Below are 19,545 nucleotides of genomic sequence, written 5' to 3'. Positions count from 1 at the left end.
TCAACCCTCCTCCCCCACTATCAACCCTCCTCCCCCCACTATCCCCCCTCCTCCCCCCACTATCCACCCTCCTCCCCCCACTACCCCCCCTCCTCCCCCCACTATCAACCCTCCTCCCCCCACTATCAACCCTCCTCCCCCCACTATCAACCCTCCTCCCCCCACTATCCCCCCTCCTCCCCCCACTATCCCCCCTCCTCCCCCCACTACCCCCCTCCTCCCCCACTACCCCCCTCCTCCACCCACTATCCCCCCTCCTCCCCCCACTCCCCACCCTCCTCCACCCACTCCCCACCCTCCTCCACCCACTCCCCCCCCTCCTCCCCCCACTATCAACCCTCCTCCCCCCACTATCGCCCCCATGGCTGATTTGAGAATGGAAATGCGCACATCCCGTGTACCCGGCACACAAACACCCCTCTCTCTCTCTCCAGTCTCCATCGTGCACTGCCGCGCACACAGCAAACATTACACAGATCGTGTCCGCACTCGTGCGCGCCTGTCACGCACACTTACAGGTACGTATACACACATAGGTACACACATGCACATACGTACGCGGGTACACACCATAATTTCACATGTACAGTACGCAGGTTTCCGTATACAAAGACAAACATGTTCACAGACACACGTCGCTTAGGTACAAACATGTATACACAAAGGTACACAGACACACTCAGGTACACATACACACAGGTATACGGATACACACAGGTATACGGATACACACAGGTACACGGATACACACAGGTACACACACACAGGTACACAGACACACAGGTACACAGACACAGGTATACGGATACACACAGGTACACGGATACACACAGGTACACAGACACACACAGGTATACACAGACACACAGGTACACAGACACACAGGTACACAGACACACAGGTACACAGACACACAGGTACACGGATACACACAAGTACACATATACACATGGGTACACACACAAACACACAGGTACACGGACACACACATGTACACATGTACACAGTTACAAAGATTCCCCGTATAGCGTTTAACAGACTTGTAGCAAGTGTTGTTACCGAGAACTTATAAAGGTCGGCACGGCAAGTGAGGGGTAGGTGGCCACCACCACGCCGCCCGCCTTTGTCTCCCTGGTGGCGATATTTACACACCGCAACAGGTACTGTACCCCTTTTGAGGCCGAGTTGACCTAGGGGAAATCCCAGGCACGGTTAAGATCATCGTCACTGGTGTTGACGGTGAGCGGGAATCGAACTCATGGACGCTGGGTGGGTTTCGTAGTGCAGCGCACTTGCCGATGCACGACACACATCACAAAAGTACGGGGGGGGGGCAGTCTTGATATACGTTGTCTAACACCTACGTCGCCGTCCTTTTTAGCAACACAACGTAACACTTCCCCGCTTATAATTACGTCGTATGAAAAAAACAAGAATGGGTTTTACCCCTTTCTGGCAATAGAACAGGAGGTGTTAAGATGTTCAACACAGTAAATAGAAACCTTTTGTAAGGTATCAAGTTTGCGTTAACCACACTTGTGGCAAATCATGCAACGCAAACATGCTCGGATGACAATATACGCATTGTCTTTTAAACTGATTGGCCTACACCAGAGACAGCCTTCTTTAGGGCATTGTCTCACTAGTGTCAGACCAGAGAACGCCAAAATGCGAACAGCACAAAGACAATGCACTATCAGAGCATTTCTAACTCGGGGTGAGCAGCTACGAAACCTATGCTTATTTTTTCATACTTTAATACTGGCGAAAAAGTCATGTTTTTTTTATGACATAGTTTTTTGACTGTTCAGCTGAGCCGAGTCGAAAATATTGTGCTTAGCACTTGGTGCCAACACCAGATGACGATTAATCTGAACCGGTTCTGGACACTCCCGTAGGTCGACTCGGCCTCAAATGAGTACCCGGTGCGGTGTGTAAACATTGTTGTGAGGGAGACAAAGGCGGGCCGGGCGTGGTGCTTACCACCCACCACCTCGTGTGCCGGCCTGTTAAAGGCTATACGGGGGATTTTTGTCTTTGTTACTCAGTGTACATTACTGATCATGACGATTCGGGTGGAATCCCTTTCACGTATATACTTGGGGTATGCCGTTAAAAAATGTTAAACTGTTTATATTACCTGTTGGGACATCTGGATCAGAAACATTGAACAACAACACCAGTGACGATTGTCTTTTTCAATTAATAATTTTCGACTCGACTCGGCTCTTTCGGGGAGAGGTGGGGGGCTGGGTAGGGTGCATAGAGGTAATGTACAACTTGCGCACGCGCCGCCCATCTCCTCGGTCCCAGCACGTGGTTTGCTTTCCGGCGTGCGTGGCGAGAGTGCTCCATTGTAGAGGTCGACGTAGACTCCCCGCTCCCCCTCCATCGCAAGAAAATATCTTAGCGAAATTTTCGACAGGTGGGGTGGGGGGGGGGTGGGGCAGCAACCAGCAAGCGTTGGTGTCTTGTGACGACACGTGCAGGTGGTGACGCGTAGGAAAGAAGGGCGGGGATGATTTCGGCTCGATGTTAAAATGGCGATAGCGTAGTGGGGGTTGGAAGTTGAACCGTACCTTTGACGTATATCTGTCAACCCATACGGCTTACCCCGTATTCTTGTACAGCGATACCTTCACTTTCGTCCACTTGACTTTCGTCGATTCGCTCTTTCGGCCGTTTTCAACTATAACCACATTTCAAATTTCGTCCACGTGGCTTTCCTCTTTCGTGCGATTTCATCCCAAACCTTCCACGGCGTTCGCGCCACGCGCCATATTTTTCGTTCAGTCTTTCAATAGAAGTTGTTCAGTGAGCATCTCTTATACTGGTAGGAACCTCCTGGTTACACCAGCCCACAGGGGATTATTGTGTCCGTCCGTCGTGCAGGGAGGGGCTGCGTGGGGAGAGTGGGGCTGGGTGTGGGGTGGGAGGGGTGGGGCTGGGTGGGAAGGGGCTGGACACCCCGTGGTGCCCTTATAAAACTCAACGTTTAACCTACCCACGCCGGCTTTTGCCCGCCCTCACAGTCGGGCATATTTGCGGGGGGGGGGGGGGGGGGGGGGGGCAGCGAAAGCGTAGCGATTCGCGTGCTGCGCTATGAACCCGGCGACCCGAGTTCGATTCCCGCTCATGGCCACCACCGCTCACGGCCACCACCAGTGACGATTATTTGAACCGGTCCTGGGCCTCCCCTAGATCGACTCAGCCTCAAACGAGTAATTGGTCTGGTGTGTGAACATCGCCACTGAGCAGACAAAGACGGCCAGGCGTGGTGAATCCAAGTCCCGGGCGAAGCTGTGTAGTAAAGCTCGTGTACTATACAATATAGTATGGTACCTGCATTTCTCTACATTTAAAGTACGTCTTTTGTTGCTAGGTATGAAACAGCATTTACCAAAGTTACGGTCCCTATCCCCTACCTTATGCCATTGTTTCTTTTGGGAGAAATTGACCCACTTTGCGTCGCGTAGGCAATGTTTACTCCGTTGCAAGTCCCTAATCCTCCCCTCCTCCCCCATTAACAGGTAGTGTTCCTATGAGGGGAAAGTAAGTCGTAAGTCGCAACTTTCCGGACCCCCTGTATATACACGCATCTGTATATACACTTGCACATGTCATATGTGTAGCGTCGTTGTCAGGCATTGTATATAGCATTGTTATGCACACTTACCTGTAGTAGCAGACACGTGTCCATAGGGGCTGGTAACCCGAGATGAGCAGGATGAGCCGGGCCGTTGGGAAACTAGGCTCTCCCAGCCCCAAGAGAGGGGTTGGGGGGGATATTCCAGAGCCCCCTAGAGAGTTCCAGAAGGAGGGCGTGGCCAGGAGCAGAGAGATCCTGGCACGGGTATAAAAGCCGGACCTTTGGACGAGTCCGGCAGTCTCCGTGAAGCTGAAGCAAGAAGACCAGCTTAGGCTAGGAGCCTGAGAACCCCCAGTCCCGACGTCCTTGTAAAGGCCGAGACTGCAGAGGGCCAGTGGTCGGACTCTGGGAACCCCCGGGACCCGACGTCCTTGTAAGGGCTGGGACCGAGTGGGCCAGTGGTCGAGACCTGAGGACCTTGGCTGGGTCGAGTCAGGGAGCCTCCCCTTAGGTCCCCTTAGCGACAGGGATTGTGAGTGTGGTTCCAGTGATAGGACACGCTAGCCCGGAGGCCATACTTCTCTAGGTATTGGGTGGAGGGGCCGTTACCCCTCTGTGTTAGGGACCGTGCATTCCACAATTAGTAAATAAACGTGTTGCCTCAAGTACTCCGTCTCCGGTCTCCTGGAACCCACTACATATGTACGCAGGTGCCTCTGTGTGCTATACGTTGAACTTCTTTTGCGCCGTACATAGCCAATCGTGCTTATCGGAGGTACGGGAGGTGGGACAACAAACCTAACAACATGCAGTCGTAAAGAAACGAGTGTTCAATCTGTGTATACGCAGGTGGCGGGACTGCCTCGTGGGACATTTGCTGGACCATGCGGACGGTGCGGACGTTGGCGTGGCTGGACGTGCGGATGGCGATGTGGCTGGCGTGCGCCCTGTTGGGCTGGATTGGTGAGGCCCACGGATGGGCCTTCAGAGACGACGTGTGGCATAACTCCGTGTTGCTGGGTACGATAACGGGTATACCCCGGGCGTCGGCGGTGTCGAAGTAACTGCACTCACGAGTTCATAGACACGGTAAATGGAAAATTAACTCTGAAACGGAAAAAAATTGCTACAAACCGTTTCATTTTCTGGAACTAAAACTGAAGCTGAAAAAGTCGAAGCCAAGTTAGCATTCATTGATGGAATTTCCCAAATTTAGAATCGCGCGGTTCTGGGAGGAGATGGGGGGGGGGAACCCATGAATCAGTTACCGTATTAACCGGTTCAATCTCTCACGACAGTAAGTCACTATTACTGCACTCAATCGAGAACCGTGCTCCATACCAAGACGAACATTCCCCGTATAGCCTAAGCAGGCTCTTGGGCAAGAGCTGTTAGTGAGGTAGAGCCCATGAAGGCCAACACGGCGCACGAGGTGGTCAGCACCACATCGGGCCGCCTTTCTTTCCCGAGTGGCGACGTTTACACACCGCACTCGGTACTCATTTGAGTCGACCTAGCGGAGGCCCATGACCAGTTCAGATAATCGTCACTGGTGTTAGCCGTGAGTGAGAATTGAACTCAGGTTGGCGGGTTCTTAAGTGCAGTGCGATAACCGCTACACTACCGCTCCCCACCCCCACATGCGCCTGTGGGGGTACACAAAGATAAAAACACACAGACGCATGCGTGTGTGTTTTGTTGCGTACAGAGGAGGCGGCGGACGTCTTCCACATCCACTCCCGGCATGGCCGCTATCTCCTCACCCTGCGGGAGGCCCGGGCCATTTGCGCCTACGAGGGCGGGGCCCTGGCCACCATCGCGCAACTGCGGAAGGCTCAACGCGCTGGTCTGCCAATACCAACCCCACACATCTGCTGTTCTCCACCGATGTGCATTCCAGTTTGAAACCACCCAAGGGAAATTATGGGGGTTTTTTCTCCTCGGATATTCAAGAGATGTGGCCAGGTGGCTGTGAGGGGGGGGGGGGGGGCCTCAATAGCAGCTCACTAGGACAAAACGATCAATCGCCTCACCTGATGGCGGCACATCTCGGCTGTCACTTTAAAACAAACCATTTCCGTTGGTCTATTTACATGGAAAATTGTAATTAAATATGTATTTAACTCCGCTAGAGTTATATGTTTTTTTATCTTAATACTGCCAAAGAAAAAACATATCTTCATGGCACAATCACTGAGCATTTTGTGTATTCGATATTTTCTTGGATTTAAGGCCAGGAGCTACAAGACTTAGGTTGAGGCCAGCTTCCTCCAGGCCAGTCAAAACCAGATCTAGTCCAGTGGTTCCAAACCTTTGTTCAAACCACCAAATATTAATAAAAAAAATTCCTAACTCCCCCCACCCCCCATCATTCGTCTGTGAAACCACATACCTTAAAGCCTGGTCCAGGACCTGCGGCTCAGGTGAAGGAATAGAGCTGAGCTGGGATAATGTCCTCGAGCCTAGATGGAGTGACGGCATGCGTGTGTCCATGTGTCCAGGCCTGCACAACTGTGTGGCCGGCTGGCTGGCGGACGCGCGGGTCGCCTACCCCGTCACCAAGGCGAGCCAACAGTGCGGGTTCGGCAAAGTCGGCGTCGTAGACTACGGCGTGCGACTCAACCGCTCAGAGCGCTGGGACGCCTACTGCTACAGGAAGAAAGGTAGTGCCACCCCCTCCCCCCTCTAAGTGCCGCTGCTCTGCCTGTCAAAATAGAAAATTGAACGACGTTTTTGTAATACGCTGTGTTGGTGCGTACGTGCAAATTACACTAACTCAACAAATGTGTCCATAACACTGCCCCAAAAACAATCTAAAAATCAAATGAGCAAGCGCCGAAAGTCCTTTTTCCTACCCTGAAACCACCTTCTCGTACTGGGTTTGCATGCTTACCACAAGACAAAATAAAATGAGATAAGAATAGGTTTTCCCCTTTTTTCTGGCAACAAAACAGGTGTTAAGATGTTAAAACATTAAACTGAATCATTTTGCAAGGCATCATGTCTGCATTAACCACATATGCTTGTGGTGAAAATACAAACAAAAACATGCCCTGATAGTATATGTGTAGTGAGCCCAAGGATTCAAATTTCTCCATGAAAACATGGACATAGCCAATGTTTTCATGGAGAAATTTTAATCAGATGCCATCCAGACATCCACCCTTCGTTCTTCCCTGTGGAAGAGATATGTGGATAACACTTTTGTCATTTGGCCACATTGCCTCCCAGCATTGAACCATTTCCTAGACGACATCAATTCCAGACACCCATCCATCAAATTTACCATGGAAGTGGAGAAAGATGGCAAGCTGCCATTCTTGGATGTTCTGTTTGAGAGGAGGCCTGATGGCTCCTTGGGACATTCTGTTTACAGGAAGGCCACCCACACAGATTCCTACTTGAAGCCTGATATCCACCACCACCCGGCTCAAAATAATTCCCTCATCAAAACACTATACCATAGGGCTCATTGCATCTCTGACCAACACCACCTGGCCAGTGAATTAAAACATGTACATCTGGCCCTCAAGATGAACGGATACTCTGACCATACTATCCGCCAAGCTGTTTCTCCCACCATACAGAAACAACCACCTGAAACTCCGATCAAAACCATCATGTTGCCATACATAGCAGGTGTTACCAAAAAGATTTCCAAAATTCTAAACAAACACAAGATCCAGGTCCGATTCAATACAGTACACAAAATCCGTGATCTGATCTCATCTGTAAAGGATGTCATTGCTGACTTACAGTACCCCGGTGTTTACAAATTGAGTTATACCTGCGGTGACTGCTATATCGGGGAGACGAAACGACATCTTTCTGACCGAATTCGCGAGCACAAATCAGATTTGAAACACGGTAGAACGAATTCTTCGACCGTAGCTGATCATTGTTTCAACACAGCGAGTTCTCATGATATTGTTTTCTCCGATACCAAAGTACTCCGCAAACCTCCCAGATACTACCAAAGATTTGTCCATGAAGCCATCCAGATATACAAACATAGACACAACTTCAACCGAGAGGATGGTTTTAAATTAAGCAATCAATTGAAAGATGTCATCAACCAAGTAAAACTTTAGCTGCCTTATAATTGTACAGCCATTTCCATTTCATCCAGTTGTTTTCTATTCCCAGCTTGATTATCCCCTTTTTAACCAAGTTAAACCAAGTTTAATTTTAGCAGCCTTATGGTTTACTGCAGTATACTGCAAGGCAACCAGTTTGTCAGCTTAAATACTGCCTCCATTTTTTAACTGTGTTCCTGTGTGCAATTTTTTCAACCACGGCACACTTCTCTCCGCCCATCCGCTCATCCATACTCCTAATCCCCTGCAGCATAACAAAAGGCGGCTTAACTTAGCCCCCCCACACGGCCCATCCTGGCTCCTCCCCCCCCTTAACCTGTATATATTCTCGTGTCTCTTAGAGCTCTCTTCACTTGATACAGTAATTTTGCTGTGACGGTTCCATCTGAAGACGGAAGCTTGTGTTGCCTCCGAAACGTCGTGATTCATTTTATTTTTTACCTACGTGACTTTACCGAAAATACCAAAGAGTATGGACCCTTGCAGTCACGAAAACTTCAAATCTAGAATGGAGGAACACTGCTGAACCCGGGTCAGGGGTCCGGCTTTTATACACCTGCCAGGGTTTCCACGTCCCTCATCACGCCCCTCTTCCAGAGAGTTCCAGAGGGACCTGGAATCTTCCCCCAGCCCCCCTCTTGGGGTCTGGGGAACCTTGGTGGCCTACACATCACACCCTACTGGTGGATGTCTGCTAGTGCAGGTAAGTACCCCGTTTATCGCGTTACATATGCATTGTCTTTGAAACGGATTGGTCCACACCAGAGACAGCTTTCTTTAGAGCCTAGTCTCAAACAGTGTTAGACCAGAGGACGCCAAAAGGCGAACAGCAAAGGAGGTCCCATGATGTAGCAAATTAATGAGCTTTGAAGAAGGTCCATCACCTAAAACGTCACCTATTATACATATTTACTTGGCAGTGTTATTGACGTGAACGTGTGATTATTACAGATACGCATACCACATCCTCTAGTTGTAGTGCCTTACACTGATAATCCCTTCTCAAAGCCAGGCCTGGCAGCATTCAGTAGAATATTAAGGGAGACCTGCATCCCCGATTTTTACCAAGCGGCGCTAATGACGAAGCCTTCCAATTGCGGGTCCCTTAATTCACAAACGAATGCGTCCGCCATGAATGACAGTGGGGACGTGCGGAGGCAGGCACATGGAGACGGCGCTGAACCTCAGCTCACCAGACTACCCGGGCTACGCGGCGCTCAGGAGCTGCGTGTGGACCGTACGCGTGCCGGTCAGCAAGCGTGTCCGCCTCTCCTTCCTGGACTTCGACCTTGAGCGAGACGGAGGGTGTCTCGCCGACTTCTTGGAGGTCTATGACAGCTACGAGGACGTGTCCGGACTCGTCGACAGGTACAGCTGGAGACGTGCTCCCCCCACTGCTTATTTAAAAAAATTAACTTCAATATTGTTTTTTTTTTACCAGGTAAAACCCACGTGCTATTTTATAGCTGTTTTTCATAAGCGACCTGGCGATCACAAATCATAGCTCAACGAAGCGGCTTATGTGGACATTTATAGCAGCCAAATACTCTAAATGCACGTTGCTTCTAAATGTGGAGGGGAAAAACCAGAGGACCCAAGGAAAAAATGTACGCCACCATGGGGAGAGCATGCAGACTCAATGTACAGGCGTCTTGGTCAGGATTGAAACCACAATCTCTGTATACCAAGCGAGGTAGTTGTCTGTATGTGTAGTGTCGTCTGTGCGTGCAGGTGGGGAGCGTCCAACACGCAGTCAGTCGGAGATGAGGTGGTCGCAGGAGGCACCGTCCTCCTCTTTTATTGTTGTTGCCGAGCTCACGCCACCACTTGGGCCCCCCCTCTCTCTTACACGACCCCGCTGCCGCACGACCCGTCCCAGACACGACCCTGTCCGCGTTGCACCAACGACAGCCAACTAATGTCCGGCCGCACAATGATCGGGCGAAGGCGGTAGTGACGAGGGCGGCGACGACGACAGCGATGACGGGACAAGTCTAATGCCAGAACCGTCAGCCCGGAGCTCTCGCTTTCCGCTGATTATATTCCCCTTGGCGTGGCTTGGCTCCACCCTAGCCGCGCCTCCCTTCTCGAACCCTCCAGAGGGTTCCAGGGGCTTCCACACGAGGTCTGCCATGACCCTTGCCCCAGTTCCTCCGCCGCAGGCTGTGGTTGTTCGGGGACGCTTGAAATTTGTGTTTTGTGTTTTTTTAGATTCTGTGGAGATGCTCTTCCTCCTGTGATAGTGAGCACAAGTGAGTATCTTCGGCTTTTGTCATTTTCACCGACAAACACACTACTGTTGAAGTATCAAGGGTTGATTAATTATATATTTATTAAAAATATATACTTTACACTATCATTCACGACTTTCTAATCTCCAGTTTTAGCGTCTCCATTATTCTTCACATTTACACATTTGACGGTAATTTCCATGACCCGTGGTGACCCACGTTTATTCGGTGAGACTTGGCTAGATAAAGAACCATCTACAACGCATCCAATCTCATTACGTGTGGTTGTGGTGCAGTAAATAGACCTTTGTTTGTCTCTGAACATTAAACTAAATTACTCCTGTAGTCCGCATGCAGGCAACCTAAACATTTCAACTCGATGCATCGCATTAAATACAATGCATCACCTTCACAGTTAATTTCTGTGCATCAGTAAGTCACAAAATTCCAATCGGGTTGAGGATTTGATTCATTTGCTTTGAGAAAAAATGACCAGGTCAGGCCCACCTGAGATATATAGCTCTTTTTCAGACGTGACCTGGCCACAAACAATGACTCAACGAAGTTGCTTATAATGTAGACATTTATAGCAGCCAATTACTCTAAGCGCATGTTTCTAAACGTGGAGGCAAAAACCGGAGGACCCGGAGAAAAATCCACGCAACCACGGTGACAACATGCAAACTCCAAATATACAGACATCAAGGGTCAGAATCAAACCCACGGCCTCCTGTATACGAGGTGAGGGAGATAACATTTCACCACCCTGGCACCCGTAGCTTTGCTAAAGAACCCAAACACAAGTGATTCGTGCATGAAAACAAAACGACCACTACAACATAAGTACATTACGTGGGTTTCATTTTAATTGTAATCACAATGCGGAATTATATTCTCATGTTTCGCAAAAGAGCAGCAATTTATTTGCTCAGTGTTGTGCAAAGGAGCTAACAGACTTATGGGCTCTTTAAAACTGTCTTCCATAGAAATCTCATGACTTTATTAAATTATGACTAGTGACTTCTTGACCTTGACCTATACGTGTCAGTGGCAGAATGCAGTTCCTGTTTTATTGACCTGTTTCACTCATTGCCCACTATCAGTCATTAGGCATGTAGTAATGCATTTATGTATTGACAAAAATGGATTCATATGCGTGTGATAATGCATTCAATAACGGTCATACAGTCAATTTGTAATTTGTCCAATCTTACATTTTAGCTGATGTCGCAAATACTGTACAAAAATGCAGTAAAACTAGAAATCGTATCTATGAGAAATCATGGTTTCTTAAATTGAATCGTGACCCTGAATAATATTCTTTGGTTATTTCGGTAAAGTCACGTAGATAGAAAATAATAATAATACAAAAATAAAAGTGAATAAAAATAATAAAAATAAAATACAAATAATAAAAAACACAAATTTAGACTGTAGCCTGGTTCTTAATCGGAGTGAGTGTACTGGCAGTATATATTGTAGACTGTAGCCTGGTTATTAAGTTTGGTGAGTGTACTGGCAGTATATAATGTAGATTGTTGCCTGGTTCTTAACCTCGGTGAGCGTACTGGCAGTCTATAATGTAGACTGTAGCCTGGTTCTTGACCTTGTTGAGTGTACTGGCAGTCTATAATGTAGACTGTAGCCTGTTTTTTAAGCTGGTGAGCGTATTGGCAGTCTATAATGTAGACTTATTCTTTGTTCTTTCAAAAACCACGACGTTTCGATCGCAACACAAGCGGTCATCATCAGGAAAAGAGGGGTTTAGCCTCTAAAGGCAAATTGTTTATAAAGGTTTAGAGATGGGCGCAGCCCAAGTGTGTCAGCAGCATGGGAGGAGCTGCTCATGTTAATGTGGGAGAAAGCAACACCAACGCAGCGGGTCTCCACCAATCAAATGGCCGCCAGGCAAACATTGCACCTCGCTCCACACACCCACACTGCTGACGGTGGAAGTTGACAAGAAAATACAAATCAAGTCACGACCAAAAGCAATATCCCGGTGTCTACAAACTAAGCTGTGTCTGCGGCAGCAGTTACATTGGGGAAACTAAGCGACATGTGCAATGATTGCCTGGCGGCCCTTTCATTGGTGTAGACCAGGGGTCCTCAAACTTTTTAAACAGGGGGCCAGTTCACTGTCCCTCAGACCGTTGGAGGGCCGGACTATAGTTTAAAAAAAACTATGAACAAATTCCTATGCACACTGCATATATCTTATTTTGAAGTGAAGAAACAAAACGGGAACAAATACAATATTTATAATGAAGAACAAGTAAAGTTAAATCAACAAACTTGCCAGTATTTCAATGGGAACTATGGGCCTGCTTTTGGCCAATGAGATGGTCAATGTCCGGTTCCATATTTGTCACTGCTAGTCGTAACAAGTGATGCAAGTATGCATCCGTTAGTCTAGATCTGGTTGGAGATTTCAAATATTTCATTCTGGAAAAAGTCTGTTCACAGACATAAGTGCTGCCAAAGATGGTTGCCATTTTGAGTGCATGGTTCCTGAGATGAGGATATGTCTCAGAGGGGAGAGATGCATAGAAATTATGAAGGCTGCTTGACTTGAATGCGTCTTACAGAGAGTCACAATTCTGCAGTTCAGCCAGTTCCATTTGGTAAATTGTATCCACATTTTCAATGTCAATAGAAAATGGGTTACGGAAAAGCTGTATGTCCTGTTCATGGAGATGAAGCTCTTTAAATCTAAATTGGAACTCCTTTTGCAATTTTTCCAGTAAATCCACACATGTTTTGTTTGGGAATTGCAACCAATGGTTTTTCCGCTAACAGATTTTGAGTTGTGGGGAGATGGCAGAAGTTTTTCTCCTTAACTTGTTTGATGAGGAGGCCTAATTTTACTTCAAATGCTTTGACATGTGATTGCATATCACAGATGAGCTTCCCCTTTCCTTGAAGTTGCACATTTAAACTGTTGAGTAGCTCTGTTACATCTGTCAGAAAGGCAAGGTGCCATTTCCATTCTGCATCGTTGAGCTCTGGTACTTCTTTGTTTTTTGAAAGCAGAAAAGCTGTAATCTGCGGAAGTAAGTCATAGAAACGTTTCAAAACTCTCCCTCGACTCAGCCAACGGACTTCTGTGTGGTACAGAACATCTTCATAGTCAACATTTAGTTCAGACAGAAATTCCTGAAATTGTCTGTGGTTTAGTGCATGAGCTCTAATGAAGTTAACACAAGATTCCACAATTTTCATAACAGAGTCCCACTTCAGTGATTTACTACACAGCGCTTGTTGGTGGATGAGGCAGTGTATGGCTATTGGATGAGAATGGTTATGTTTGTCCATCTCTTGGTTAATGCGAGCAATTACTCCTTTCTTAGACCCCACCATGCTAGGAGCACCATCAGTTGTCACACTGGCTAGTTTAGCCCAGTTCAGCTCCAAACCATTCACAGTTTGGCAAACTTTTTCATAGATATCCTCTCCTGTAGTTGTTCCTTTGCAGTGCAGCAAGCTCTTCTGTGACTTCAAAATAGTCATTCGTCCCACGAATAAAAAATAGAAGTTGTGCAGAATCACGAACATCATTGCTTTCGTCGAGTGCCAAGGAAAAATAGGAAAGTTTTTTTGTGGAGTTTTGTAAATGCTGATGTAAATTGTCTCCCATTTCTTCAATCCTCCGTGTAATTGTAGGTCCTGAAAGACTCACTGTACTAAATAAATCGGCCTTCTCTGGACACATCTCTTTGGCAACAGAAAGAAGGCATTCTTTAACAAATTCTCCCTCCACGAATGGTCTGCCAGTGCACGCTATTAGCTTGGCAACTTGAAAACTTGCTCGCAGTGATGAAATATTTAGCTGCTTCTGCTTCACAAAAGTATTTTGCTGAGTTGTTAATGTATTTTTCAGTTTTAATATTTTATCTTTTCTCACTTCTCCGACCAAACAATCATATTTATCTTCATGTTGAGTCTCATAGTGTCGACGTAAATTGTATTCTTTGAACACAAACACTATATTCTGGCATATCAGACACACAGCTCTTTTCTTGTACTGCATGAAAAAGTAATCATAAGTCCACTGTTCTTTGAATATCCTACACTCCGAGTCAAGTTTTCTCTTTCTTGACAACATTGTTTCCTAGGGAGTCAAAATTGCTATTAGTAAAATACCAATATATATACAGCGCTACAAAAACAATATACCAGCAATAACTTTGCCCACACAGAGACATACAGACTGCACTGCCCATCAATGCAGTCTGATTGGGGGAACTCCGCTTTTACCCCAGGCTCACACTGGTGCGGGTGCCATTAAAAAGTTAATTACACCTGCAGTTTTGTTCACAGATCGCAGTACATCCCCAGCACACAAGAATATCATTGGGAGTGGAGTCGAGGGGCAAGTGAGGGAGCTGAGGGAGGGAAAGCCAGTCAAGCGCAGCCAGGGGAGGGCTGGCAGCCTTAGGCCTGGGGGGCAAGTCCAGTCAATTGGCCCATTGAACCATTCACCAGCGCAGCCCAATGAGTGCCCACCGCCGCAGCTCAATCAGTGCCCACCGCCGCAGCTCAATCAGTTATCACCACCGCAGCCCAATCAGTGCCCACCACCGCATCCCAATGAGTGCTCACCAGCGCAGCCCAATTAGAGACCATGGGCCGGATAAATGTCCTCAGCGGGCCGCATGTGGCCCGCGGGCCGTAGTTTGAGGACCCCTGGTGTAGACCCACGGCCTGTGTCGTTGCTTTCTCCGACATTAACATTAGCTGCCCCTCCCATGCTGCTGACACACTTGGGCTACGCCCATCTCTAAACCTTTGTAAACAGTTTGCCTTTAGAGGCTAACCCCCATTTTCCTGATGACGACCGCTTGTGTTGCGATCAAAACGTCGTGGTTTTTGTTTTTATTTTATTTTTATTTCCGAAAGAACCAAGAATAAGTCTACATTATAGACTGCCAGTGCACTTACTCAAGTTAAGAACCAGGCTACAATCTACATTATAGAGTGCCAGTACACTCACCAAACTTAATAACCAGGCTACAGTCTACATTAGTGTGTTTTTTTAAGTATATAATTTAAAAAAATATTCACTTTATTTAGTTATTTTTTTTATCTACGTGACTTTACCGAAAGAACCAAAGAATATTAATTCCTGCATTCACGAAAGTTTTAAGTCAAAATTTATCCTGAATAATGTAAATTTGCCAAATAATTGGAGGAGTGTTTGACTGTCAACAAGCTGGTTGCTGTCGGTTGGTGTAGGGAAGGTAGCAGCCCTGGACTGGTTCAGATATCCCTCACTAATTCTATGTTGTACGTATATTGAACTTGTTTCGCACTGTACACAGTCAACCGTACTAATCGGAGGTGCAGAAGGACAACAAACTAAAATAAAAAAGCAGTTCTAAAGGAATTATTTTTTAAATCAAGAGTTTTCAATTAATTTACATTAGCCATGACTGGAAATGTAACTCTGATCGCCACGTTAATCACTGCACCACCACTCGTCTCATTACCTCTATGTTAACTTTGCTCATTTAAGGTATTATAGGTTTGTGACTTTGTTATCGTTCATGGGATCCACCTTGACCAGTGTGCCCACTGGGGAGAGATTGCCTTCGGTGACATGCGTATTTAAACATGGTTTTAAAATATCTTTATTGCGCATCTCCTAGCTAACGTGATGACGCTGAAGTTCCACTCGGACGCGTCGGTGGGCGGCCGGGGGTTCCTGGCTTACTACGAAGCTGTCGACCCGCCAACGACCCTCAGCAGCCTCCAGGACTCCCGTGTTGACCCCCCTGTTCCTCCGACCAATGCGACCACCGTCAACCCCTCTGCATTCCCGCACCTGTAACATCGTGGTCACTTGCGCGAGAAGCTCTGTGTGTCTTTGGCCGACTGCAATCGGGAATTTATTTCAGCCATTGAGCTAATAAGCGGCTCCTTTTTAAAAATAGAACGACCACAGTCCAATACCGTCGGCAGTGACGGCAGCTATATTGCATTGCAGCGTGGGAATATTTAAACTAACCACAGCAAAACAACAATTGTTTATACAAAATCCATGCCAAAATTTATTGTGAACAGGATAATTAACACGTAAAAAACGGTGTAAAAAATTATTTCAGACGTATGCTATAGACGGAGCTTAGTTATACCATTCACATTTCTAACAAGTAATTCTGCAGGATGGCCTTAACATGGTACAGAAAGTAAATTTGGAATATTAATATTGGTTGAGGAAATTACAAAATTTGAATGCTGTGCAAGAGCAGGCCTTGGACCCCAGTGTGAGTTCTTGATCTAGAAATAGTCAGCAGTCAAAAAGGTCCATACAAGGATTCTTGCATTTTTAAAACTAAGAATATCAGTTAAATCCCATGCTGATTTGGATTTAAGAACTTTGTTAATTAAAAAAAGCCCAGTGTATATCTACCTAACTTGGGACCTTTCTTGTCAGTATCAAAGTGTAATGAGCGACTTCCGAGACACAACGTGTAGAAGGCTTCTCATTTATTTTTTACACTTGGGCACAAACACTGGGCAATATAGAGAAACGTATCTACATAGCTACACACAGCCAACCTTTCTACATAGCCCCATCGTCGGCGTCTAACGACATAGCTGGCTGACTAATGTAGTGATTACGATGATCGGAGCCGTGCAGAGGATCGGCCATGCGGCCGGACGACGAAGAGATGACGGCGAGCAGCGATGCAGCCAGGACCTGGGACCCTGCGACAGCCCCAAACCTTCGGTCACGTCCCCCCTATACACTTCCCGGCGTGGCCAGATTCCGCCTCCAGCCAAGGCCCCTTCTAGAACCTTCGAGCAGATTCCCGGAGCTTCCCGACTGACCCCACCTTTTATCTTTAACCCCGTTACGCCCCCCTTCTATTTGGTTATTATATAACTCGCCCATACCCGTGATTACCCCTCCTGGCCGACAGGTGGCACCCTGTCACTACACATGTGTGGATGTGCCGATGCCAGAACAGCATGTTGGTAATTACAAGCCCATGGGCTGCACGAGTCTTACAACCGCCTACTGTTGTTTTTGAGCTGATCTGACCCATGTCTTCCAGTCACCCCAGCCCAAGTGCCAGCATCATGACCCACTCGGGCATTAAAGTCACTCAACAGGATGACTATCCTGAGGGGGTACTTTAGCTAGCACCTGTGACAGGAGGTCATCGAAGGCATCCGACTCATCCGCCTTGCATGCATCTCTCCACTGATGTTTATCTTTGATGGGGGCATAAGTAACAACGACCACCACTCAGCTCTGGTTGATGGGAAGGTAAACCCGCAGTAGCCTGGGGCTCACAATTTCCCACACCTCACCGCCATTCTCCCACACCCCCCACATTCTTATGTTCATAGGAAAAGGTCACTCCATTGTTTGGCAGTATCTTGCCCCGAGTAGAGTAGAGTACTGTCCACCCCTCGTGCTGACTGGAATCAGAGCCAGTCCACCGGCCCTCCTGCATAACGCAGAGATCCTGACGGGAACCGGTTCAGCTCCCAAAAGAGTGGCAGCCTCTCTACATTGAGCGTTTTAACATTCCGTGTTGTCACTCAAAGTGTTTTATTTGCCATTTCTGGAGGAACCCCGAGGGCTTAGGTTCAGTCTCCTGGCTCTGCCAAATGGGGTTTGGCCAGGAGACTTCATAGATGCCTGTCCCCCTGGGACCTCTGGCACAAGCTTAATTAGATTCTTAACACGCGTTTTAGTGGTAATTAGGTTGAAGGTGGAGGAGTTACCAGCCCCTTGTACCCATCTAGAGCCCCCATTGGCTGCTGCGGTGGCTATGAGCACCATAAGGGGAAAAGCTGATTTGAATTGGCCTTCCTCCCATGGCACATCCACCACTGTTACCGTCCGGCACCATCGATTAGGTAGGGGATTGTTTTGGCTGGAAACACACTCTTAGATAAGGCAACATTAGCCTAGCCTGGGGATATTCCTATTATCTACAAAAGTATGGTGAGTCGCATGGGGTGTCGTACTTTCCTGAGTTCTCTGATCTCGGTTCTTCCTCAGTTCTGGGGATTGTTGTGATGACTTTGTGGTTTCCAACACTCGTTTAGTCTTGACACCCCCCCTACACTACAGTATTTAGACTTTGGTGCTCACAATATTGGAGACATGGGTCCGAATAACAGAAGATCCTTGGCTTCTGTGGATTTGGCTGCGATATTTGCACCACTGGCTCCTTTACCACTGTAGGGTGGTGCTAGAGGCCGCCTCCTTGTGCTCCGCCCCCCACCCCCCTTTGCTGAAGTGTCCTTGCTTATCCCTGCTCCTGACCCAAGCAATCAAGCTTGGCAGTTCTCCCTCATCAGCTCCTCTCTCCACTGCTGGCTGGCTGTTGGGGAGAGCTGCTTGCGGTCGGTATCCTTCTGCTGTCGTTTCTCCAAGCATCTCAATTATGTGTTTGAGTGAGTTCTTTATATGAAATCTGGGCTGGGCTTGCTTAATGTCTTAATATAATTTAAGCCCTACACCTATTTGGAATATAATACTGCCCAAGCTGTTCTACATATGTTTGAATTAACGCTCAGTGCACGTGGTTTTACTGCTAATTAATAAACTAATAAACTAAGTGTATGCTGTGCCACTGAATCAGCCACTTGCATAAAGCTAAATTAATTATTCACTTGCCCTTCCTGTGCTAGTTCACCAACCGCCTCGCTCAAATGTGGTCCACACCCTCCACACTGTATTTTACCAGCATTTTTACATCACTCCACTCTCAACTAAGTCTTGAAATCTTACCTATATTTGTGGCTTTTATATTTTAGCATATGTTTTTAATTGAACCATGTAACACCTCCCCTCACATCAGTTCAGTTTATTTTGAAGTACGTAAATATAAATGTGTTAACCCACCACCACGAGTTGGCAGATTTTGTTCACTTGACAGAACCTGACTAATTGGCTGTGTCGGGTGGTGGTGGGTTTAACGACACATATTTACGCGATCTAGCCGTACAAAAAAACTTTAATAATATCGGTCGGGAAAGGCTACGTGTTAAATCTCCATAACTCCCTCTGAAACTGAGTTTCACATCAGCGCAGGATGCGACGCTACAGATTACGCTTATGTGTGCGGGGGGGGGGGGGGGGCAAAGCCTCAGCAGTGCATTGCCCATCAACGTCAAATAATTACACTCCTAACCAGCCATCTTACCGAGGGATGCAATTAATTGCACCCTCATTTGACTTATTAATGAGGGGGGGGGGGGGGACTGATCTCAGACCCCTAATTACACCCTGTGCCACACTCTCCCCCACAAAATGTAATGTTGTTCCAAACATTCCACCCTTTTCTAACTCTCAAGAAAGTGTTTTTTTTTATCTTTCCAGTGGTCGTACTTATCCTCTGACCAGCCATATAACCTAGAGATGCAATTTATTTCACTCTGATTTGACTCTTTAAATTGGGAGGGGGGGGGGGGCTTATTTCAGACCCCTATTTCACACCCTGTGCTACACTTGCTGGCACGAAACTCCCTCTAAATACTTCCACCCCGCACAGTTACCAAACAACAGCGTTACGCCTCTTGCAAAATGTATACATTAAATGCAGTAATCAAGAATCCCCATGCGGCACACACTCCCGTGAATATGGACTTAATTACACGACCA

General features: G+C 47.3%; 1 protein-coding gene across 1 annotated transcript; it reads left to right on the top strand.

The window, feature by feature from the left end:
* The first annotated feature begins 407 nt into the window (after window positions 1-407).
* LOC133355747 (tumor necrosis factor-inducible gene 6 protein-like) lies at window positions 408-18,963 on the top strand. Its single transcript, XM_061573066.1, has 7 exons — window positions 408-518; window positions 4,439-4,609; window positions 5,298-5,435; window positions 6,091-6,252; window positions 8,829-9,054; window positions 9,898-9,938; window positions 15,566-18,963. Exons 2-7 carry the CDS (start codon window positions 4,474-4,476, stop codon window positions 15,745-15,747), a joined length of 885 nt encoding a protein of 294 aa, XP_061429050.1. The 5' UTR covers window positions 408-518; window positions 4,439-4,473; the 3' UTR covers window positions 15,748-18,963.
* Window positions 18,964-19,545: the final 582 nt, after the last annotated feature.

The sequence above is a fragment of the Lethenteron reissneri genome, chromosome 7 (assembly GCF_015708825.2).
Source record: "Lethenteron reissneri isolate LAM-NWPU_2019-01 chromosome 7, ASM1570882v1, whole genome shotgun sequence".
In the NCBI taxonomy this organism is placed as follows: Eukaryota; Metazoa; Chordata; class Hyperoartia; order Petromyzontiformes; family Petromyzontidae; genus Lethenteron; species Lethenteron reissneri.
This window is presented reverse-complemented; position numbering and strand designations above follow the sequence as displayed.

Coding starts and splice junctions, on each gene's coding strand:
- LOC133355747 (XM_061573066.1), top strand. CDS start 4,474: ATGCGGACGGTGCGGACGTTGGCGTGGCTGGACGTGCGGATGGCGATG. Junction 5,436..6,090: donor GCGGAAGGCTCAACGCGCTG/GTCTGCCAATAC, acceptor CCATGTGTCCAG/GCCTGCACAACTGTGTGGCC. Junction 9,939..15,565: donor TCCTGTGATAGTGAGCACAA/GTGAGTATCTTC, acceptor CGCATCTCCTAG/CTAACGTGATGACGCTGAAG.